The sequence below is a fragment of the Lipophrys pholis genome (genome assembly GCF_963383615.2).
Source record: "Lipophrys pholis genome assembly, chromosome: 17".
Taxonomy (NCBI): domain Eukaryota; kingdom Metazoa; phylum Chordata; class Actinopteri; order Blenniiformes; family Blenniidae; genus Lipophrys; species Lipophrys pholis.
The window spans coordinates 22611819-22637266 of record NC_137643.1 but is presented as its reverse complement, the minus strand read 5'-3'; the positions used below and the strand labels follow the sequence as shown (position 1 = coordinate 22637266).

General features: G+C 42.6%; 1 protein-coding gene across 5 annotated transcripts in view; it reads left to right on the top strand.

Annotated features, from left to right (window-relative positions):
• The first annotated feature begins 3041 nt into the window (after positions 1-3041).
• phactr4a (phosphatase and actin regulator 4a) overlaps positions 3042-25448 on the top strand; it is a 50326-nt gene continuing 27919 nt past the window's right edge. Inside the window, exons 1-4 of one of the 5 annotated variants that reach the window (XM_080485035.1) lie at positions 3042-3394; positions 3990-4104; positions 12290-12381; positions 16475-16519. In XM_080485035.1, the coding sequence (XP_080341161.1) occupies positions 16504-16519 (16 nt within the window). In that variant the 5' untranslated portion in view covers positions 3042-3394; positions 3990-4104; positions 12290-12381; positions 16475-16503. Of the gene's footprint in view, positions 3395-3967; positions 4105-11774; positions 12125-12289; positions 12382-16474; positions 16520-23289; positions 23618-25448 lie in introns of those variants that run through there. The other 4 variants (XM_080485034.1, XM_080485037.1, XM_080485036.1 and 1 more) reach the window with 4 other exon arrangements.

Genomic DNA, 25448 nt, shown 5'->3' with positions numbered 1-25448 from the left:
TGCACCGGGACCGGCTGGCACCATGTCACCACCTCGTCTTGCAGGCTGCGGACAGTGAACCCACCGCCGAGCACGGGGGCCAGTCACAACTCGCTGCAGAGGGTCACGGGTCGCGCCGACGTCCGGCACACTTGGATGATTTTGTTATGACTGTGGGTGTCGCCAGGACGGCTGACTCCTCAGGAGGGGGCTGTGTAGCGGCCGCTGTGGAGTTAAGGGGGGGGTGGCGCAAAGGATTATGGGAAGTGCTACTAGTAACTTTATGCGTTGAGGAATACAATCTCTGTTGCTGATTAATTTTGCCTAACTGACCACTACAGGGCTCCGGTCAGAGAGCACACGAGACATCAGATGAATTTCAGTCCTTTAGTGAGGAAATCATATGAACGGTGGAGCATTCTGCACACAACGCAGAGAACGGAGCACACAGTTTGAGCATGAAGATTTAACTAACAAGAGTTTGCCATGGTGAGTTTACTACGGTTTAGCAGTTTCTGAAAAGACGCGAGAAATAAAGAACTAAATTACCATGATGCACACTGTAAATCAAATGCAGCAAACAAGCATTCACTATAACATCAGATCATGTCCATAAACACGTAATGTCTATAAACATTGTGTAACTTCACATTGCCATACATTGAAACGTAAACTGAGCGCAACCGGAGTCATCAAGTCAACCTGGTTAGCTCAATGCTAATCGCGACAATGCTAATCGCGACATGCTAACGCACAAAATGAACATTCTATAGAACACTAATCACTGCAGGAACTCAACAACACATATACACATTCTTTGTGTTTGCCAGTCAGAGCCAACCCACTTGTAAGCCCACAATGCCCAAGCCTCAACCTGGTAATTACAATTGAGTCCCTCCTTTTACAGATAAAATGATGTTTTCCTTTTTCCACTAATTTCTGAATGTCAAAATATGACCTCCACCCTTTTTTCTTTTTCACATGCGTTCTGCCACACTTCATTTAATAACTTATTAATTATTGTGGTGGTGTCTGGCAGTCCGAACTGCAGGGCAATTTCTACTTTCTCTTCCTGGGTAGCTTTCTTTGCCAGGTAATCTGCCTCCTCATTTCCTTCAACACCCATGTGCGCTGGAACCAAAATAAAACCCTACCTCACATCGTGCTCTGTGAATTCTGTACTGTGTTTGGAATATTTCGGTCAGTATATCAGGTCTGGACTTGGATTTGATTTCACTTATTATAATTAAAGCTGCTGCTGAATCACTGCATGTAACTGAGCTGTCCGGTTTATTTTTGATTTGATCCTTGACTTCTTTCAACATAACCCCGGAGCTCTTTTCCTCATTATTGAGAATGCATATCAACCCTGGATTCTGGGATAAGTCATGATGGTACAACTGACAAGCAGATTGAAAAGCACATTTAATTTCTACTAATGCCAATCTCCTCCGCCTTGCATTTGAGCTTATTTCCAAAGTTTGTTTTTAGTCTTCTTTCACTTCCCAGGTATTCCCATCGGTGATCTGGCAGGCATTTTGTTGGGAATGTTCCATCATATCCTTTTATTTTCATTATGTAATCCTTGCTTGTACCTTCTAAGTTCAAAGGGCATCTCTCCTATTTCTATCACGGGAGCAGGTATTGGAGTCGTGCAAAATGCCCCACTACATATCCACAAGACTTTAGCTTGTAGAACATCCAGTTTTTTTTAATTACTGCAGGAGCTGCTGATCCATAAGCCATGCTTCCATAATCAATAACAGACCTAATCTGTATATCGTCATCACTGACTCTCTATCAGCCCCCCAGTCAGATCCTGCCACACACCTAAGAACATTTATTATTTTTTTCACATTTTACTAAAATCTTTTCAATATGTAGCTACCTTCCATGTCATCCTTTCATCCAACCACATTCAGAGAAACTTCTTCTTTTTTTTTTTTTTTACCTTTTCTAAATTCTTACCATATATTTGTATATTCTCATTCGGAAGCTTCTTTTTTGTATCTAAATATCATATATTTTGTTTTGTCTATGGATAACTTGAAACTCCAAACATTGGCCCACTCAACCACCTTATCCAGAGCTCTCTGGAATGTCAGTTCTCTCCACTTTCTTCACGTTTATAGTTTATTGGTCTCTGCACGTCTGTGTGGTTTCATTACAAAATCAAGCAACAGCGCCCCCGCGTGGCCCGGGCATACTATCTACATCGTTGTCGGTGTGTCCGCTGCTGCAGTGTAAACACACTCTTTTTTTTTTTTTAACGGATTAAGTGTTGTCACGTGAAACTTTGTCTTGTACATGGGGCCTTAAAATGTAGACATCAGACACATTTGACTAATGTCCACAGTAGCCATGTGAAGTTCATCTTATTTATCTTTTTTGTTTAAGAATGTATTTATTTATTTAATTCAATTTTTTAAATTCATTCCTTTTTGAGATGTATAAACAATTGCAGGGGTGGATATGTGGGTCAGTATCACTCTGTGTTTGTTCTGTTTTTACCTTAATTAAATGTGCTATACAAACTATATATGTATGTATGTATGTATGTATGTATGTATGTATGTATGTATGTATGTATGTATGTATGTATGTATGTATGTATGTATGTATGTATGTATGTATCTATCTATCTATCTATCATCATAAGATTTTACCTTTTTCATTACCTCTATCGTAATAAAGTCTTTAATTATTCAGATTTTTTATTATTTTCTTATTTGCCTTGTATTAATGTATTCCCTTGTAAGGCACTGTGAATTGATTTGTGTCTCAATGCTGCTATAGGAATAAATTGCCTTGCCTTTTTAAATGTTTTTTTTTTTTAATTCAGTAAAGATAAATCTACATGTGAACCACTGGCCTGCTGCTGAAAAGCACAAACCGGAACATTTAAACCGTCTTCAGGCTGTTTCGAAACTCAGAATCAACTTCAATTTGGAGGTATGCATGCATTTCTCTGCACAGGTCCCATGTTGGGCCGCGGGTTTGAGCCCCCTGATTTAACCCCTTCACCCCCAAACCGCAGCAACCCCACAACACTGCGGTCACGTGGTTTCGGAGGTGTGCGCAATGCGCATGCGCAAGAACTCTAATCCTCCTTCCAGCCAAGTTACCGTGCGACACCTTTGGACCCGCAAAGACCGAGGAAAAACAAAAAAAGCTGCTTTTTACGTGTTTCCCGTCACTTGGGGCGGCGTTTGGTACGATGTGGTCGTGCCGTGGCCTTTCGTGGACGTTTTTAAAAGTTCTGTTCGAGGGTTAAGTTTCAGTGCGGGGTTAGTTCCGCCTTGTCTGATGATGGACAGCAGCTGCGGCAAGTGTCAAAACTAATCGGACGGAAACGAGAAGAAAACCTCCATCCGCCGCCTCCCCGCACAGGTGAACCTCATAACTGGAAAAGGAGGTGAGAAAACTTTTGTTTATCATCTGAGTTTGCGTTAGCAGGCAAGAGCTAAAGCTACAGTAGCCACCTGTTGCTCCCTGCTGCTTTAACTTCAGCTAGCGGATTAGCATCTCGCGCACACACACACACACACACACACGTCGCTGTGAGGAATCGATTTCACACACAAATCCAGCTTTGTTTTGGATAAAACGTGAAGGGAGGCGATAAAACTGTACGATCGAGTGTGTTGAAGCTGTTCGTCAGGTTCCAGAGTTAGCCGCTGTACTTAGCTACCTGTACCTGTCTGCTAGCTCCTGGTGAACATCCGGCACTGAAACCTTTTAAAAGAACTTTCACATCGTTCAGAAGCAGGTTTTCATACACGTGTTCAGCTACTGACACATTAAGAGGCTTTATTATCGGGTTTGTTCGTGTTTTGTTTCATAGTTGTGCTCTTAAAGTGTCGCAGGTGTCATATTATATGATGATACCAGCAGGACCCGGATGAAGCTTCAGGTGTTTCTCTCGCTCTCTCTCTCCCTCTCGCTCTCTCTCTCTCTCGCTCTCTCTCTCTCTGCATTCCTTTCACAGGCCTGTCTACTTGTTCTGACAGGCAGCTGGGCTGAAAGCAGCGATCTACACCCTGTAGGACTGAACAGGCTCTGAGAGCAGACAAAAGGAAGCTGAGCTTTATTGTATTTCTTCAAGATCGGCTGCATTGTGATCAGGTAAGTCATGATCTCTCTCTGTCTCTCTGTCTCTGTCTCTGTCTCTCTCTCTCTCTGTCTCTGTCTCTCTCTCTCTCTATGTCTCTCTCTCTCCAGGTGTGGAAAGGTGATCTAACCTTGTTTGCCACAGAGAGGGTTGATGTTTAACTTAAAACCAAGGAGGCTGTTGGAGAATTTTTTTAAATCTAGGCCTTTGGAGTGAAATCTCATTTTTTTGTTGAAAACACCTTAGATATGCCGTGCAGATGTTGGCTGCTGCCGTCTAGGGAAGGTGTCACAAGTTGCAATGGCTTTCTGTGGCGAACGCAGCGAAAGTGAGCAGCACAACTTTCTCTAAACACGACCACGTCTCATAATTGCTCTCTATCGGACCAAAGTCTGATTCCAGCTTCCGAAAAGCACAGTTTGTGGCTCTTGTTGTCCTGATCAGTGTTTGTCTTTGGTGTTGGACTGTTTTAACACACGAATTTCTCATGCTGTGTTTTAGGAATTGTGAGGTTTTTCTGCAGAAACTAGTCATGAAACGCAGCCAAAAGCTTGTAAGCACATATTTGCAATGATTGATCGTGCCCAAGTTAAGTTTAAAACTTAATTTTCCACTGATTTCATCCTTCGGTTTTAAACAAGACGCACTAAAAACCTAACATTTTTATCAACATTGCATATTTAAAAAATTTTTTTTTTTTACTTTTGTGGTCCATATTAGTCAAATGGACATAATTTGTGCTTTCTGTTGTCTTTTAGAGGAATAAATCATTATATCGTTTGGTGATTCTTTCATAACATTACTATCTTTTATTATTTTTTAGACTTTTTAAGGACCGAGCAACTTATTGGTTCATCCAGGAAATAATTGAGACCTTGATAAGGTCAATGGACAGATGGCAGTGTATTTCAAAAACATAAAAATAAAGTTTGACAAGGAACTTGTTTCTCATGCAAATATGAGAAAGAGATTTCAATATTTCTTTACTTATTATTTTTTAAGCTGCACAGAAATAAGATTTTATTAGTAAAAGAATGCAAAGTGAATTTTTGTTGTTTGTTCCAGATTGGGCAATTTTGACCCAATCTGCATTAAATTGAATGTTTTGTGATCCTTGGCAGTTCTTTACTATCTCCCCCCCCCCCCCCCCCTCTGTAGATAAACTAAATCAAGACAATTTCATGAATGATTGAAGGAAATGTTAATTCTTGACAAATACTCAACATTTGCCAACATTCACAAGTTGGTAATACAGGAATTATTCCAGATTTTAAGATTATTATCTTTCATTTGTGGCATTTTCTGTTTGAGAACTAAACTTAAATGAGACGAAAATCTGTTATAGATGATGTGAGTCTGGTTCAAGAGAAACTATTTGAAGGTCGTCGTCTTTTAGGTCTATGGGAAATTTTGTGCAGCCGTCGGCTACTTCTTCTCTGCTCAAGTTTTGAGAATATTTGTACCGATATTGAGGAAAAGCAGAACTCTTTTCAATGTTTCCAGTGAGATCTCCTGAGTTTGCTTTCTCTGGGGCAAACTGCATTAATGTCCTTGGTTTCAGGCGCCGCAGAATGAGCTTGGCACAATGGGTGATTGTGCTCCTCGGGGCTCCACACAGCTCTTTATACGATGAATTGGGAGTCCTTAATGAGCTAATTGGGGCTTACAATGAACAAACGGGGCTGTGTTGAAGTTTCTGAACTCCCAGCTGATTCTAAACTGACTTTTTAAAGGAATAGCACGTCCCTGGTCATAACCTGAGACCTACTTTCTGATATCTAAAGTGTAAACTGTATATCAGCAGAATTTCTTTAGTATGGATTGTTTTATGTTCATGTGATTAATCACTTTGTACTGAGCGGCTGTGCTGAGCTGTTCCAAGTCTAGAGGTGCAGCATTTTTCCACATTTACATACATTTGCATTTATTCATTCGGTGGCAGACACTTTTGTCACAGATTAGATGCACAGTGAGCTTCAGGAGATAAAGAGCCTAAACACTTCATCCTCCACGGTTAGCTGCAAGGAAGTCGACTGGTGCTAATCCACCAGAAGATGTAATCACATGATGGCTGCTGAAAATACATTTCATCAACTGTTGATTTTAATAGGTTATAAGCAGTGTTAGAGTCTGGACCAAGACCAAGTATTGAAGGAACGTTTGACGTGGCTGATACACTGTTTAGTCCTTCTGCTTCGCTGAAACCACTCCGTTCGCTGTGTAAAGCACAACAATGGCGACATGTCGGTTGTTCTTGCAGCAAACAACCACGACTGGCCTCCCCAGGGAGTCAATAAATGTATTCAAACACCTCAGCTAAGGCGGCGGTCAAAAATCCTATTTGCCCTTCAGGGTCAACATACCCCTTCACCATGACGGTAAACCTCCCATTAAATAAGCACAGTGCCACCCCGTGGTCATAGACTCTAGGACAACTCGTCCACGGAGGAGATTTTAGAATTTTTGGGAGAAAATAAATCCTGTACAGTGTAGTTTTACATATTATTTCTAATTGATATTTTATATATGTATGTATATGTCTATATATATTTAGTTTAGTATCATATGGCTTTGTTTCTCACGAAGGATGGTCTTTGGTCTTTCCGTGTGCTGCACGTTCCACCTCGCTAATGACTATCAGTCATATTTTATTCATGTTTATCATCTAATGTCGCTACTGTATGAGCCCCGCAGCTCATTAACATGTCGGAAGGCGCACTTACGTGATGCACCTGAACACATCACTCATAGAGGTCAGCTATGAACCGGCGTTACCCCGTTCCGACATCGGGGCACTACAATGACTTTACACCGTTATAAAGATACTTTGAAATCCAATCCTTCAAATCAATAATGCTGAAAGAGGACGTGACGTTGCTACTGTATGAGCCCCGCAGCTCATTAACGTGTTGGAAGGCCGGTTTCCGACACGTTAACGAGCACCTGAACGCATCACTTAAAGCCGTCATCTATGAAGCGGCGTTTTTAACTTTATGGCTTATTTGTTTTCAGAAATACATTTCTGAAAACCGTATTTCTGAGGACCGCATCTGAGCCGGTGCATGGTGTCCCTGTTAAGTTTGGCTCTGGACAGCTGCTGTTTATGTTTTTCTGTCAGATACACTTAATAGTCCTTCCAAATGTGTCAAATACTGAAAAAAATTGTCGTGGACGAGTTGTCCAGGGTTGCAGTTTTGTGGATGAGTTGTCCTTTCACCGTGGTCATTTTAACACACCCAGCCAAGACTTCAAGTCTGACTCAAAACCAGAACAAGACTTTAACCGGCAGAGACCTCAGAGTCCTTGAGAATGTGTTCAGGACTACTACATCACTAGTAGATGGATATTTCCTGTGTGTTTTGTGAGGCCCAGTTGTAAATTAAATGCAGTGGTACAGGAGGGTTGAAGACTGACCCCATTACTTAGAGAACATGGAATTTGCCCCTCCCCCAGTGATCATAAGTCTGCATTTTTGTGCAGCTTAATGATTCCTGAAAGCACAGAATACCCATTTAAGTTTCTGAAAGATTCGCCCTCTCTAAGTTGTGATACATTTTCTGAATCGTTTACCGTTTTGTGCTCATGCCCAGTTTATTAGATTACAGTGATAACCTGTCACTGGTGACTGACCTTCCCCATTGCTTCAGTTCTTAAATTTCAGACATTTTTATTAGGACTGCAGGATGAATTGCTAATTTAAATTGTTGATATGCATCACAAAAGCTGGTCAATGTATTTTCCCCATCAGATGGAGCCTGTATTTGCAATGGATTATACTTCACCTCCACTATTTCAATGTTACCTGGTGTGAACAACAGCTGGTAACACAAAGAAGTGAATAAGTCACAACAAAGGGAAGGAAAGTTCCTCTTCTGGTGGGAACAGCATGTGATAAAAGACAAAATGTGACAGCGTGGTTATAAGTGGCTCCAAGAAGTGACGGAGCACTGTTACAGATTCCCAAACATCAATATAACTGACTCAAGTGTTTGCTTATTAAGTTTCTTTACAGTGGAAATACCTTATCGTCGTTATGCATGTTTAACTAATATCGTCTCTCTCTCGCTTTCTCGCTCTCTCTCGCTCTCTCTCTCGTTGCATAATGAACCCCATTAGGAACAGCATAGGGAATTTGCTTTTGTTTATTGACCCCCAAAGAATAAAAAGAAAAGCAGCAGTGTATTATTCCGACAGGAGCGCCAATAAGTCTGTAAACATGTTTGAACATTTGACTTTTTAGCCAGATGGATTCTGGCTGTTCGGTCGTCACACACATTGTGCTCAGTATTGTTTCTTTCTTTAAGGTATTGTAGCTTTTATTGTGTGAAGCAGGCGTGATCGCCCACTTCTTTTAAAAAAAAAAAAAAAAAAATACCAAAGTTGACAATAGTCATGTGAAAGTGCTGAAGTACCGCAATCTAGATCCGATTACAGAACCTGAAAATCTGGCTTCTGTTGTGCTTTAAACCGCACCGGGTGTTTTTCTCCCGAGATCGTCCATGTGGGCTGAATCGGAGGCGAGGGCTTGTCCCTGTCAACCTTTGGAAGGCTGTGAATTCATGATGGGACGATTGGGTGTGTTTGGACACGTCCATGTGGAGGCCTGTGGCGCTCCGCTGTGCATGTCAACTCACCTGTCACTCGAGATAACTGAGGCCACATCCACACGAGCCAAAATGATCTTTTTTTTTCTCCCAGAGGTTCTCAAACTAATTTCTATCCACAGCCCACTATGAACACGGCTCAACACGAGGCTTCAGGGCATGTAGTGCATATGCCAGGCCTTTAGGGGCGCTGTGACTCACCAAACATAGCAAAAACGGAGAAGAAGAGACGGAGCACATAGAAATTTAGTAGACTCCTGCTCATAAACGTCGAAAACAGCTCGTTTACGTGAACCGGCGTTCTCGTGTGGCCGGCCCCTGACGGTGCTGCAGGACTTCATCTCATGAATTATTTGTGCGTATCAGCTTCTCTCCACAAGCCGGTTGGATATGCTGCATAATGCAGGATTAAGCTGGGGGTTTTTTTTCCCCTCCCTCCAGAAGCAAGCAGACTAAGGCCCCGTTTACACGATAACAACGATGAGTGTATCCGCAAAACATTCTTCACTACTGGGGGGTCTGTGTACACGATACCAGTGTGCGGCTCTTCTGTGTTCTTAACGTTTTTATTCCGGCTCCCAAGGTGGAAAGATTCTTTCACTGCAGCTATTCCCTCCTGCAGAGACTGCCGGAGGCTATGGAGCGCTCTTACAGTGTATCTGTCCCCCTTCCTTCTGCTCATCCACTTTAAAAAAAAACCCTAGTGGTTTGACTCGCAGTCCGTATTCTAGTTTTATCGTCCGTATCAGTAGTTTTATAGTTGAGACTCGCCACTGATAGCATCCGATGTGTCATCAGTCCACACCGATGTCGGGTTCTCGCCATTTCCTTCACGTTTATAGTGTATTGTTCTCTGTATGTCTGTGTGGTTTCATCACAAAATCAAGCAACAGCGCCCTCCTGTGGCCCGGCATACTAACTACATCGTTGTCAGTGTGTCCGCTGCTGCAGTGTGAACACTCCTTTTTTTTTAATAGACTAGTTGTTGTCACATGAAACGTTGTGTAAACGCGGCCTAACTCAAGTTCTGATCGCTTTAATTAGCTGTGATTTAATAGATTGTGTAATCGGTGGCACTCGTCAAATCTGATGTGCCTTGGTTGTGCAATAGATTATCTTTGCTCCTGTTGGGATTTATGGTTGGTTATAAGCATTAAGTTAATGTGAGTAATAGATTACCTAAAGTAATAAATCACTGGAAGTAATTTTATGAACTTTTTTTATTATTAATGGCAGTAAACTGTCATTTACTCATTAACAACTCCTAAGTAATTGATTAACTACTTAAAGTTAATGAATTATCAAAAATAATTTATTAATGAAAAATTATTAATTTGAATAAACTTGTTATTTATTCATTAATAATAAAGGGGGCACTACCAGAGAATCTGGAAATAGCTAATACCAAAGTCACAGAGCCAAAATGGAGGTCATATTTCACCGACGTAGAGCGGTTGCTGTAGCAATGGAAAGACGCTCTAGTTTTAACTGGATGTCTAGAACTAGTAGTTAAACTCTGGTGACCATACGGAGGTACGACGGCAAAATGCAGCAGTTTGGTTGCTACCTGTCTGCGTGTGTGAGCGTTTATCTAATCATGAGCGGCGACGGGACGCGTGCGCAGAGTCTGCGTCAATGAACGAGAGAGAAAAGGAGGGTTCCGACGAGAAAGTTCGGTTCTGATTCCCGGTTCCTCCACACAGAGATCTGAGTGGCTTTTGGAGCTCACCTGGACCTCCGGGGTCTGGGGTGAGGAAGCCGAGGGGGGTGAAGAGGCCCTGAGCGAGAGTTGAAATGGGGTTTCATCCAAGTTTTCAAAAACTTGTTTTCTTTACATAATAAATAAATAAATAATAAAAATACCGTAGGAAAACTGTACAAGGCTTTACGGCCAATGGACAATGAGACACATCTTCATCAAGTATCAACAGGATAGAGATTTGACAGTTGAAATACCAGAGGAGCTTCGGCTGGAGGGACGGAAAACTGCAAGTTCGCTCACCCGGAGAGATTTCTGTTTGAAGAGCCCCGTCTGTTTTTTTTTATTACTCAAGTATGTAAATCAAAGATTTTGGCTATTTATGCAAAGGATAATGCTGCACTGCAGTCTGTGTAATAAGTCGGTGACTTACTACGCTATTGTTGTTTAAACAAACGGCGAAAATGCAACGAAACCCTGCAGTCTTCACCTGTAATCGTTGCGTAAACAGGAATGTGAGTCTGAGTCATTACAAAGTTTACACATCAAAGTATAACAGCTGTGTTTTTGTGTACGGTTGTAGTAAAAATGTCAATGATGCGATGAGCGTATGCAAAATGACCAGACACTCATGGCTGCTGGAGGAGCTGATTGATTGACGAGAACTTTTAACAATCACGGAACGATGAAAGTAAAATTATATTTACATTTCTGTGCGTGTTGATAACCGTACACACTCAGAACAAATTGGACCAGCGAAGATGATGTGTTTATAACTGTCACCAGCCTCAATTATGTTTATTCATGAGAAGAACTCATTCACTCGTTCCACTCAAGCTCTTGCTTGACATCAAAATTATGAAAACAATAAATAACTGTAGCTCTGCACTTCAGATTGACGTTCGCTCTACGCTCCTGTTTTGTTTTGATCCTCTGTGAACTTTGTTGTGGGTGTGACTTTTTTTTTTTATTATTATAAGTCGTCGCCACTCACAGCCGATTCTGTTAGAGTAAAGTGGAGCACAATATTTTATTGCATAGTGTAGACCAGGGGTCGGCGACCTCCGACACTCAAAGAGCCATTTGGACTCGATACCCACTGAACAAAACACACTGGGAGCCTCAAGCACCCCCCCCCCCCCCCCCCCCCCCCCATCGTCGCTAGAATATTAATCAGTTGGCGCATATATGCGGGAGATCAGGCTTTTTAGAACCAGCAGTGTGGACGGTGTGCAGGGCTTGACATTAAGGAGTTTGAGCACTTGCCCTTCGGGAAAATGACGGCTGTGTAACTGTGGCTCCCGCCTCCTTCGTGCCACTCTTGTGGCGTAATGACGTTACATCCCCGCGTCGTTCACAGCCCCGCCTACAGTTTTACCGCACTCTCCGGAGTGGGACCGCGAAACACAGCTGGTTTTGCCTCACCGTACCGTCCGGCATGTAATGATCTTGACTTTATTGGAGATAAATGTAAAAAAAAAAAAAAAGAAAAGTCCTGTGAAGACCCCAGGATGACGGGTATCTGATCCGTCTGTGAAAGAAGTAAAACATTAGAAGCGACCGACACTGCAGGCGTGACTGTGCTTCGACTGCACAGCGTTACGTCTCGTGTGTACATTACAGCCGCCGACCCGTCGGACCAGTCGGACTGAACCAGATTGCACTGGGAAGGGTTCAGCCTCCTGCCGGCTCCTGCTCCACTTTAAAGCTCAAGTCGTTTGTTTTTAAAGGGTAAAACACTCATTTTCTCCATGTATTTGTGGGGATTGTTGAAGGATCGACTGCTTGTCCTAGCAGACGGTGCAAACCAACCACAAGCTCACTCGGCAGGCGCGAAAAGGAAGTTGACGGTGTGTCATCGTCATTCATGTGCTTGCATGTTTGTGTTTTTCACAGGAGCAATCACTCTGCTGCGAAGGAATCCTGCTGGAACCAGAGGAAGGCGTCGGCCTACAGTCTCCATTCGTGATCAATGGTTTTCAGTCAAGGTAAGCCGGCAGGAAATGAAGTGGAGCCTCATGAGTCGGGTCGTACCAGCTCGCTCTCTCGCTTTCAAGAGAGACTTTTGACATTCCAAAGTTCAGCTCTGATATCGCAGCGAGGGCGTCCCCTCCTTACCGCACCCGCCCACTCCAACCAATCGAAAAACAGAGCTGCGGTTTGAAGGAAACACCGCCTCAGTCCGCTTCGTCACCCCCTCTTCCCCCTTCACCTTCACCTGCAGGACGTTGACGTTTGTGAGTTAGCAGCTAAACCCTGCTCGCGCTGTTGAAAGCCGTTTAATTCAACTCCTTTTTAAATGAGACACAATAGGTTTATATGCGGAGAGCGTTTCAGTCTGGACTTTGGCTTGGTAAACACGCCTCATTTGGAGATAACATCTACCTGCCTGCCTTTTGGTATTTCATAGACCAGCTGCGAGGAGGGAAAGCCGATTCTGCCGATTCACGGAATGAAATTGGAGCCGACGAGGCTGGTAAAGAAATCCCTCTTGTCTTCATGAAACCAGCACGATATACGGTTTATTAAAAGTCAGAAAACAAAATCACCAGCCCTACATCAGGAGAGTATAAATTCGCCTCTGTATTTTGTAACTACAGCCATTATTGCAGCTGCAGTGAGTATTATTGAGATGACTGCACGCAGAGCTTCATTTTGCTGCTGTTGTCATCAACTTTTATCGTTGAATTTAAACAAATTTGAAGCCCGTACTTCTTAATCTTAATGATAAAATGATAAACAAGATGGCTATCTCAATCCAAGTTTTTCTTTTTAGTTTGAAGGCTGATTTGAGAGAAGTACAAAGAACTTCGACATGTAATTTACTTTAGACTCTTTGTGTTGGCAAACACTCGGTGCTACTGTGCGGCGTCTTTCTCGTCAAATACCAAAATAAAATACTGTCATGGCGTTATTGAAATGATATTGTAGCGATGACTTTTAGTGCTTTTTAAAAGTATTTAAACCTGGGGTGTCCAACACCAGGTCTGTGGGCCAAAACCGACAGCAACCACCAAGCAAATTGTGAAAATGTAAAAATCATTGATTTGCAACTGGTCTTTAAAGGTGAGGTTCTGAAAAATATGGGACATTTCTCTGCTTTGTAGCATTTTTTTTAAAAATGTGTTTAAACATTTTAATTGTGTTATTGATGGTCTGATGCGTTCGCATGAAAACGATGTCTGCAGTGAACGGAGAGGAATCAAAAGGTCAAAGAACACGATGTTGGAGGAAGAGGTGGATTAACATGTGGCAGGTTAATGCACTGTGGATTTTCAGCATCGGGTCAATTTATTTTTTTCCCGTATTGGGCGCGCTCTGCTTCCTGGACTTTTCAAAAAATTTGTCCGACACATCCGAACACGTCCCGTGAAAAACTCGACAGCTGCTGGAGCTGCGTGAAACCTCCACAGAATGTGGTGGCGTCTCGGCACACGGAAAGAAAAAGCCCTCAACTCATCCACACATGGGCAAAAAAAACAGTTTTCTAATCACATTCTGCTCTTTTTGGCTTTATCTTTAGTCTCTGTTAAGGACATCGAAGGATCTTTGCTTGTGCTCTTGTCGTTGTGGTTAAGTTGCGGTGATGTGAAGTTTAAATATTACTTTATTGTCCTGCCCTTGTCATAATTTATGGGTTGACAGGCTCGGGGCTGTCTGCGTGACTCAAACCGAAATGAGTTTGACTTTGAGCTTTGACTGTTTGGAAGGAGATTTGTGTTATTGACAAAAAAGAAGAAGAAAAAACCGTCTAAAATGTGTTGAATTAAGTCGGTGGGATATCGGTTTCTATTGCTACTTGGCACGTTTCTCAATCTCATCGCTGCAGCTTTCCCAGTCGAATCCACTAAACTGTTCAGACCTTTTACACCATTTGCAGCACAAACAATTGGAACGATCTCTTCTGTGTGTATTTCCCATCACAATTTGATTTTCCCAATCCCTTATACTTACTAACGCGCCACATCTGAGGACATAACGCTCACTGACAGTGACGTGTTCCGCCTTCTATGAGGTGCCATGATAAGAGATGATTCGTGGTCATAATGTTGTGGCTTATCACTTCTGAGTGAAAGACTTTGACAGTAACCGTCATAAATAAAACAACTGCAGTGAAATACTTAAGAAGCACAACGGCTCTTGAAGCGAGGCAACTCTACCAAGATGTTTACTCTTAAAATCATCAGCCAATTACCAATACAAACATCTTTTTATTCATAACAGTGAGATCTGTAATATTTCATTCGACACTTCGAAAGCTAATCCCTAAAATCATTTTTTGACCTAAAGGATTTTCCATTATAGCCTCTGGTCAAACAGTCTTTACTGCAGATCATCTATCTCCTGTTTCTGTTTCCAGATCAGGGTCATGAGGCCCTGGAGCAGATCCGAGCTCCCTATGAAGGCAGGCCTGTTTCACCCGGCGGTACAAAGTTTTATGGCAGCAGTGGGATTTAGGCCACTTATATGACAATACAATATTATACAAACGTTCTTTACCCAAGAGAGATGACTGATTAATTCTGAAAGGCCTGTTTTTCCAGTATCTTTCAAATTGTCAACATACATACACAACAAACATACGATTGCTTATATATAAATATATATATATATATATATATATATATATATATTTTTTTTTTTCTATACCACATTTACACAACAACGTTTCAAAAGAATTGGCATCGTTTTTGCATTTTTGTTTCTCAGGTTTAGGGTTTACGCAGCAACATTGTGAAAACATTGTCCATTTACATGGGAACGTCAGAAACGATGTGGTTCGCCCGCCAAGCCCGGAGTCAGCGGTGTCGGTTAGAAATGCACGCAAAGAACAATGCGCTCTATGCTTTGACAATGGCGGGGAGACAGAGATTTGGATGGACAGACAACGGTGTTCCGTTGCTACTCCGGGTGAGTCTCGAGCGACTCTCGAAAGTGTGCTTCTCCCCACGTTTCCGTTTGAAAAGTGTCACCTTGGCAGCCATTTTCAAAAATGATCATTTTCAGTGGCTCCGAGCAGCGCCTCAGTGTAACCGGACAACCAAAACACTACGCAGGTGTTGTGTTCTCTCTTGAAGACATTGTGTGGCCGGGGCCTTCGCAGGGATGTTGATGTCCAGGTTTTAGGCGCGTGTCGCCGTCGTCTATATCGTTTTGGTTAATTTGAGGAACGCGTCAGGAACACACCAGTGGTGCTTGTGCACCATGTTTCTGTCGTCCTTCAGCAGGACGAGACGACGCAGGATTGTTGACGTGACGTCTAAATACCAGTAATAAAGGAAGTTCCCAGAGCTTTGGAGGTTATCGTATTTGTTTTTTCACGCGAGTCTCTTCTACACATAACAGCTGATTGTTTGACAGGGTAATTTGAAAATGACCTTGTAAGTCATGAAAGTCTGCACACTCCCTTCGAATCAACAGACCTCTGTTTGGCTCCTCAAGGACTTTTGCTCCGCAGTCCATTGTCTCCTCCTGTCACACAGTAGCAGTTGTCACGAGCTACTTATTGCCAGATGTGGTCACGAAGCTGTGTGTGTGTGTGTGTGTGTGTGCGCTCTGTTATGCAAAGCAGAGGCAGTCGGAACCAAAAGGTTTTCATTCGTCAGAGCGCACGGTTCTCTTCTCTCTGTTCCCCTGCCTTTGTCGCCGGGTTCTTCTGCAACAAACGAGACGAGTTGATTGGCTTTATTTTGTCTCAAATGGATTTTTTGTTAGCGGTTCAGTTAATCAAAGCACGATTAAGTTCATTTGTGGAAAAAGAAAAAGAAAAAAAAAAAGTATTTTTATTTAAATGCCAATCTGCTCCTCATTAGCTGCAGAGAACATTTAATCTGCTGAAGTGCCCTGAGAGTCTTTCATTGATTTAGTAGTTAATAACAGAAAATGAAGCCGATTCGCTGTCTGGAGAAACTTATTTGACGTCTCCTTATGTATTTATTTATTTAATTTTTTTTAATTGTATATTCTATAATTTAAAAAGCTAGACTTTTTTATTAGGAGCAGCAAGATCTCTAATAAGCTCCTCTAATGCAATTATTGGATGCTCTGTGTATACAGATTATTTCTTTGTGTTTGTTTCAGGAGTTGCTGAGTGCTGAGTTTTGGACACGATGATGGAAAATCCTGGTAAGAAAATGTTTTTTTTTTTTTTTTAAATCGTCTATGAAGGTTTATGGGGGCTGGAATTGCCCTCGCCCCTAATATTGAAGTACACATCTTACAATATAGTCATAATGCTGCAAATGAAAGAGTGCTTTTTGCAGAAAATCTAATCAGGAGGCTGCAAGAGTTACAAAACGATGCAAAAAAGCACTTTTAATAAGGAAAAGCAACTTTATTTTTTCAGCAATGAGGCAATTTAAAGTGCTTTTCGTGAGTATCGACAAATAAAATTGAAAAACTTTTTGAAGAAAATAAAAGGGATATAACGAAATATATCCAATAAAAAATAGTTTTAAAAGAAAGACAATATCCTTCGAGTTCATAATGACTCTAATTTCACATTAAATGAATAATCTACTGAACATAACAATGGACGATTGTTTTCAGTGTTATTTTCAAAAAACTAATAACGAGATCTTGCTGAAAGCATCACAGACGATCAATATACAATTATACACATTCAGTTTGTGTACATGTGTCAAATCCCATCCTGCTTATGGTAAAACATGGTGGAGCGACCGTCATCCTGTGGGGCTGCAGTTACTGTGTTATTCATGCATACATAGAGAAATCGGTTTCTGTTGTCAAATAACTGGGGTTTGAGGTTAAAGCTGTCGGGGTGAGTTTGTAAAAACGTTCTTAATGCAACAGCGACAGGAGAAGTCTTTTTTTGATGGTTCACTCTATTTTGCACCAGAAGGTCTTATTAAATTTGGCTTTATGTTGAGATTGCCGTCATTTTCTGTCGCAACTGTTTGGTTTTGTGTAAATATAGACATTTTCATGATGTATACTCTGCGACACAACAACTGTGAAGTGGTTATTGTGGCACTATTTTACTGGTCCGGCCCACTCAGGATGACATTGGCTGTATGTGGAGCCTGAACTAAAATGTGTTTGACGTCTCTGTCTTGAGTCTTGAGATTGAACCAAGGAGCACAGAGTCATTGTTGGGAAAGAAAACCGTGCTCTCAATCAGTCAAGATCTTATCTTTCTTCGCAAATCTTTGTCTTATAGTGGAGATTCAAAGGGCTTTTCTCTTTTTTTGTGCATTCTAATAGAAAGTGGCTTCATTAGCCAATGAATCTGCTCTGTTGTGTCTATATGTCTTCTTATAAAAAGGTAGTAAAGATACCATTAGGGAAGTAGTGACTTGACTCGGTGTCCTGGAGACGTTTGTTTAGGGGGTTGGCCGTGTGACGCGTCACACCGTTTGCCATTGCTGCCATGCAATTGGCCCTGAACTCCCAGGACACACCCTCAGGTTAGCAGAGCAGCCAGTTTCTCTCACATGGCTTTGTCTGAGTATCGCCACTGACCCCGATCACTTGAATTTCACCTGTGCACTCCCGTGGGCCCTCGGCAGCATCGGTTTCCAGTCACGGTAGCGTAGTTGAGACACACCTGGGATGGCCGTGCAGTCTGACCATATCCGTGAGTAAATGTGTTTTCTTTGTTGTTGGATACAAGATGAATATTCGTGGACAGGGCAGGGCGCTGGTCCACAGGGGCTTACCGATAACTGAGCCGTCGCAGGGACAGATTAGAGAGGCTTGATCTCCTCATCCCTGCCCGTCCCGGTGTGGCCAGGCCAGTAAAAATAAACTGGACTTCCTCCAAAGCTCCGTTCTCAAACCAAAGCGTCTACGAGATGTTGCTGCTATTGAGCAACACTCACATAATCTATTTATGTATGCGGCTGTCTCAATGACGTATTGGGGTGAAACGTCCCTGAGTCATCAGGTAGCCGTCTTTATGGTCTCATGTCAAGGGTGACGAAATGCCTTTGTCTCCACCTGCTGCCACTCTTTGGAAACGAGCTGGACGGATCTCAGTGCTGCGGGTGACTCAGAAGGTGTCAGAGGGTTGTCATGTGTTTATTTCACAGGGAGGTTTAGGAGTGTTTGTCCTGATTATCAGAAAGCTGTGGTTTTACATTCCTGAGATTCCTGTGAGCTGTGCGGCCCTGCTGTAGCTCTGGTCGTACTGTAGAGGGAGCAACTTCTCTTCCAGTCGGCCTCTTGTGTTCACAGGAATAGTTTGTCCATACACAATTGTACTGGGAAAGGAGGCAAATATCTATCTGTTCACTTGCTGAGAGGGGCTCCCCCACGCTGATTACGCACAACCAATTTACTCTTTCCTGTTAAGGATGCTCTAGCCACTCCGCTCGGTTCTGTCCTGCAGATGGTTGTATATGAATGTAAGGCGAAGCTTAGTTTTGAGCTCCTTTGGTGGTCATTAGTGACTGTAGAGTGAGAGATCAGGTAAGAACCAAAGTGCATCTTACCAGCATGATTTAAATGTCAAGAAGATATGCTGAAATGAAATAATTGAAGTGTAAAACTTTTATTAAATGCACATTGTCAGAACGGAATTGATTGCAACGATAATGGGGAACATTTAAAGTGGGACAGAGCGTTTTTCAGTATCTGTTAGGCGAGCTTTCAAATTTACGATCAACTATCGCTGCATCTTATGCCACTAATTTATCATTATTTCAATATGAGAACTACATTAATGAGACATCAATCTATAATTCACTACAATTTTAATCTTCAAATTCAGTTTGACAGAATTTTAGTTTTTGAAAGAAAATTGTGATTAATCTGGATTTATCCCCCCAAAATTAATAAAGTTAATACAAAGACACAAAAATCAAGAAAAAAAAATCACAAAAATATTTAACAAAACGGCTTCATCTGTAACACCTGTGACAAGTTAAGTGTACATATGTTATACATACAGAAACCCTTATTGATATGTTAATGATATGATGATTAATATACGTTTTCGAGGTTGCATAAAAGAAAAGTGTGTTCAATATGTGTCGAGATCTCTTGAACACGTGACAATTGTCTCATTAAAATACCTTGGACTCAGATGTGCAGTTAAAGTGGATTCAGCCAGGAAGGTGAATAGGAGCAGTGAATACAGATAAGGTGCCCTTTGATGAAAATTCAAACCAGCGGCTCACGGCCCAGTTCAGATCCACCCTGATTTAACCACTCAACTCGTAGGTCACTGCAGCCGTTTGATTTCCATTCACCTTAGCGAGCTCAGTAATAGTGGCTTTCTCGTAGACGTGAAATGAGATCAGACAGCATAATTTAAAGATGAAATAATGCCTTGAGGTCATGTGAAAATGCTCAGTTGTTACAAATAGTTAATCGCTTTCATCACACTGCTCCGTTTTGAGGTTTGGATTTCTGTGTTCTACTCATTCATTCAAAGATTCAGTTTGATCTGTCAACGCACCAAAAATGTCTCAAAAATGACTGTTTGCTTTGAAGGTACTGCTGCTTTCTTTACATACATCAACTTACATCTGTCAACACTCTCTGAAGTGTTCAGGTGTGATTTAGGCCCTGTTTACACGACAACGTTTCACGTGACGACACCTAATCCACTGAAAAGGAGTGCGTTTACACTGCAGCAGCGGACACAGAGACGACGATGTAGTTAGTATGCCGGGCTACTGGAGGGCGCTGTTGCTTGATTTTGTAATGAAACTACACAGACGTGTGTGCAGAGAACAAGACACTATAAACGTGAAGAAAATGGAGAGAACCCGACATCCGCATGGACTGATGACACATCGGATGCTATCAGGGAGAGTCTCAACTATTAAACTACTGATCTGGAGGATAAAACTAGAATATGGACCGCGGGTCGTACCACTACGGGTCGTACCACTACGGGACGGCCATGTTTTGTTTACACCTGAATGAGCAGGAGGGAGGGGGAGAGATGTGCATGCGCAGTAACAGGCTCTGTAGCCTCCATCAGTCTCCGCAAGAGGGATTAGCTCGGTGGATGAATCTTTCCACCTTGGGAGCCGGATTAAAAACTTTGTGGATACGGTGCATCCGCAAACTGGTGCCGTGTAAAAAAGTTTTGCGGATACACTCGAATTCGTTGCCGTGTAAACGGGGCCGAAGCTTCAACATCATGCAATATGTGACACACACGCTAATTTCCTATTGTATTGTCCATTATTCTCCTCATCTTGTTTGCTACTGCTAGTTTCTGAGATTCACCAGTATGTTGTGTCGTTGTGTTGTATTTATTTCCCGAGTTGACAAGTCTTTATTTATGACTTCTGAGTTTCTCGTTACTTCTTAGGTTAGAAAATGTCCAAACAGGATCTAATGATGACACAAATATTAAGCATTTCAATTTGAATTACTTGTTTTTTACATTTATTATCCAGACGTACATCCTTCACCAATTGGTGTGGAGCCGATGAGAACCTTTGAATGCAATGAACTCTGTGCATGCAGTACAACTGATTTGCTTTTATTTCAAATGTCAAACATTTTCTTATTCAAGACAGGTAAATCTACAATAAACACCAGAGATGCCGATAACGCGTTAACTAGTAACGCGTTACTCTCGTATGACCAATGTTTTCAGTAATGAGTAATCTCAACGCGTTACTATTTCCAAACCAGTAATCAGATTAAAGTTACTTAGTCAGTGTGCGTTACTATTGTAGCCTCACGCAAGACGAGTTTCTTGTCTGCAAAGCCGCTTTGTTATTAAACAGAACTGGGTGCTCCTCAGTTCTCCGCCAAACGGACACAGACACACACAGCGCATTCAGACACTGCACGCTCACCTGACCCCGCCCCCTTCTACACTCTCAGCCAATCACAGGCCAACCCGCCCTAACGGTGCGTTCAGGTGACACAAAATAATTGGAACCAACCATCGTCATCAATAAACCCTAACATTGCAATCAGCCCCCCCTTTTTTAAATTAATCAATCAATCAATGAAAGACTTTATTTGTTCGTTGTCCATAACATACACCAGCATGCCAATTGCACTCTCCTTCAAAACATGTGGCCCATGGTGGTGGTGTGGTTATGATATGGGCAGGCGTATGTTATGGACAACAAACACAGGTGCATTTCATTGATGGCATTTTGAATGCACAGAGATACCGTGGCGAGATCCTGAGGCTCATTGTTGTGCCATTCATCCACGACCATCACCTCATGTTGCAGCATGATACAGCAGAGCCCCATGTTGATCTGTACACAATTCCTGGAAGCTGCAAACATCCCAGTTCCTCCATGGCCAGCATACTCACCGGACATGTCACTCATTGAGCATGTTTGGGATGCTCTGGATCTGCGTATATGACAGCGTGTTCCACTTCCTACCAATATCCAGCAACTTCACACAGCCATTGTAGAGGAGTGGACCAACATTCCACAGGCCACAATCAACAACCTGATCAACTCTATGCGAAGGAGATGTGCTGCGCTGCGTGAGGCAAATGGTGGTGGCAAAACTGCCCATTTCAGAGTGACCTTTTATTGTGGCCACCCTAAGGTTCACCTGTGCAGTATTCATGCTGTCTAATCAGCATCTTGATGTGCCGAACCCGTGAGGTGGGAGGGATTATCTCGGCAAAGGAGAAGCGCTCACTAACACAGATTTAGACAGATTTGTCAACAATATTTTAGAGAAATAGAAAAAGTGTTCCATCTTTTAGTTCAGCTCATGAAAAATAGGAGCCCAAACAAAAGTGTTGTGGTTATATTTGTGTTCAGTGTTTGTATCAGCAGGAGGCCAGGCAGTGATCAGCTCAGAGTTTTTGGCAAAACTGGTCGTCATTATTATGTCGAGACGATGAGGGGTGTTGTCGGCAGGTGCTGAAAGTAGCTAAAAAGTTACTTGTAATCTAACTTAATTACTTTAAAAAGTAACTGTTACTTCACTGATTAGTTCATTTTTAAAGGACTTACTTGTAATCAGTAATCTGATTACTTTTTCAAGGTGGCAACACTGATAAACAGACTGTACACTGTATTAACCCCATAAATAGATTAACTTTGAAAGTTAACTGTCATTAACTAGAAAAGAAGTTTTTCGTCAGCTTTAAATACAGCGTTTTCAAAAATGTAATATTAGAGGTTAAAAGCTATGAAATAAAATATGAATACAAAAAAAATAGAAATATATCAGACAATAAAATGAACATTCTGTCCCACAGCCAGGCGAGCAAGCGGAATATTGCGCCGTCCTTCCTTTAAAGGGCTCAGTTCTAGCCGGGGAGTCTTTGAAGTGCAAAATAATGTTGTGTGCTTCGTTCGTGGAGGACAAAGCTTTTGGCGGCCTTCGCTTTGAATGACCATTATCAGACAAAACAAACACAAGAACTTCACTGGTGGAGAGCAATTTATCAAAAAATCGTGCAATCTGCTGCTTCTTAGTTGAAGATGAGTTCAACCTGACAATCGGTCCTCAGCGATAGTTGTCCTTCATAACAGTATGCATAAAAGTATGGTAAATTGTTGCTTTATACATGGAGGCAAATATCTCTGGGATCGTCTGTAGTTTGTGGTTTAAAAGGACAATCCACCCCGAAAGTCACCAGACACCTGTAGCGTGTCATTTCCTCCTCTCTGCCGCCGAGCTCCACCTCAGCTCGGCTCACCTTCCACTTCTCCAGTTACCTCGGCCCTCAGATCCCGCCCCCTCGCCCTCCAGGGACTAGTGTTGTGTCAGTCTGTAAAATGGTGCTAGCAGGAGGTGGGGGGGGGGGGGGGCAACATCCCCCTCCCACCATTTGCATCGCAAATCCCTCAAGGCTTGACGGCCCGGCCTGCCAAACTTCAAAGCTCTCCCGCTGTGAACTTTGCCCCTGAAAAATCTGCTCTGGGGAATGAAAGGCATCCGCAGCAGACTGTTGGATTACCTTATTGGCGTACCTTATTTATGAAGTCAGAGCTCAGAGAAGGGAGGGACCTAAGAAGTCAGTGAGCGAGCGTGTTTGTGTTTTAAAGAAGAAGAAGAAGGAGGGAGCAAGACAGGGGCGGGGGTAGAGAGGCCAACACTGTAGTGACAAGAAAGAGTGAACGGTGCAAGTCGGCAGTCAAGACCGTCTTGAGTTACCGAAGCCGTGTTTTGTTTAGAAGAGAGAGACGCGAGGTGGCGCGGGCCTCCGGGGAGGTGGCGGCCGGCAAGCCAGCAGGGACAGGAGCCATAGCATGGGACACAGCGCTAGCAGCGAGACTGTGGCCCAGCAACCGGCCCAGCACAACACGGGTGAGTCCAAAGCCCTGTCGCAAGGTGTGAAGACTTAACGAAGCAGGCGCCTCACCTTCCCCCGACGAGCAGAAAGTCAATGTAGGTGTGTGTACATGGCAGGTGTTCTCAAAGCGGAGGGACGCTGCAAAGCAGCAGGCACAGACAGGTGTAGAAGAATGCATGCAGATGGAATGTGGCGATTGTGAAATTCACAAACCACACAAACCTCCCTCTGTCTACCCTCGGCTCTCCGGCTATCTGTGGAGGTTGTGAAGGGGCGCAAGGCACCAACTGACAACAGCTCCACACATGCTTTAGATTTCTTCTGTCGTCCACGTGTCTACGGGAAACCGCAGGGCAGTCTCTGTCTGTCTGTCTGTCTGTCTGCCTGAAATGATTACAAACGGTCTGAACTAGATTTTGGACCATTTGTATTTGCATACATACAGTTAAGAGTCCAGTTTGTCACGTTGTGATGATCCCCTTTGCTCGGTGGTCGTATCAGTTTTCGCTTTTCTGTTTTGTTCAGACTGCATGATGCCGCCACGCTGCAGAAATGCTCCTCGCAGCAGTGCGACCCAGGGGGCACCACCTGCTGTAAACAAACGTGACAAACCGGGTGTGTCGCCTTACATTCACACATCCACTCTCCGATGCCATCTCTGGGAACAGAATTGGAGTCACGTATTGTGGCAATGGGGAAAAATAACAAGTGGATTTTGCCACATTAGGCGTCTGAGTGAATTGACTATATGGAGCTCTGCTGGTGTGTTCCGCTGTGCTCGGACAGAGCCTGTTTAGCTGAGCAGCAGGGGAGGAATCCGAAGGAAATGGTGGAATTCACAACAATGTGGCCTTTTTCCTGTGACTGTCGGTATTTATCCAGTGGGAAAATAAACAAGAAAATTCTTTGATGGCAATCTGTACTTTGTTTTGCTCGGTTGGCCAGTTTCGTGTGAGAATTCTGTTCAGGAGATTAGTAACAGGGGAGGAATTGAAGGAGTGTTGGTCACTCACGTTGTAGAAGCTCTGTGATTACGTTCATTAGACATTAGTCAGTGAGTGAAAAGGGCTTTTTTTTGCTGAATGATCAGAATAATCTTCCGTTAGAGCCTTTTATATGTCAAATGCGGTAAAATAGTGAGTTGAGCAAATGCTAAATTGCGTAAATATTGATTTATATCACTAACACTGGGGAATTTGATGATTTTGTTAAAAGTAGGAGGTTTTAATGTCCACGGGTAGCTTTATTTACAGGCAAATCAGAGAAAGGAGTTGTAGACCTGCTGATAGTATGGGTGGTAATTTGTGTAAAAGGGGGAAAAAAGAATGATATTCCTAAAAAAAAAAAAAACATTCTCAAAGTTGTTTTTTAAGCCCATCAGCATTTAAGGAATTCTAATTTATAGCAGAGCAGCATCATGACTGCTATGAACCTTGAAATCTTCTCTTTACTTGGAAATTAGACTTTAATATTGTTGGGATTTTATGCATCCATCATAAGGTTAAACAAACTGTGATGAGAAAAAATATGCTTGAAAGGCAACAACTTGGAAATGACGACTTCATAGAGGTCTGTGCCGTCCGCATCTGAAGCAAGTCGCCTTCTCAGGTGACAAAAATGGAAAAGCTTTACTCTGCAGGGACAAAATAAATGCAACTAAGCTTTGACTTGTGAATGCTGCTGTGTAAAGCATCGAGTCCCAGCCTGCGGGGAAACACTTTTCAGACACTTTTCAGACACTTTTCAGACACTTCTCAGAATACCAGGCAGACCTAGAAAAGTGTCCACTGCTATTATTTGTTTAGAGCGCCTGCTTTTGTATGCCACAAAGTGTTGTAAACCAGA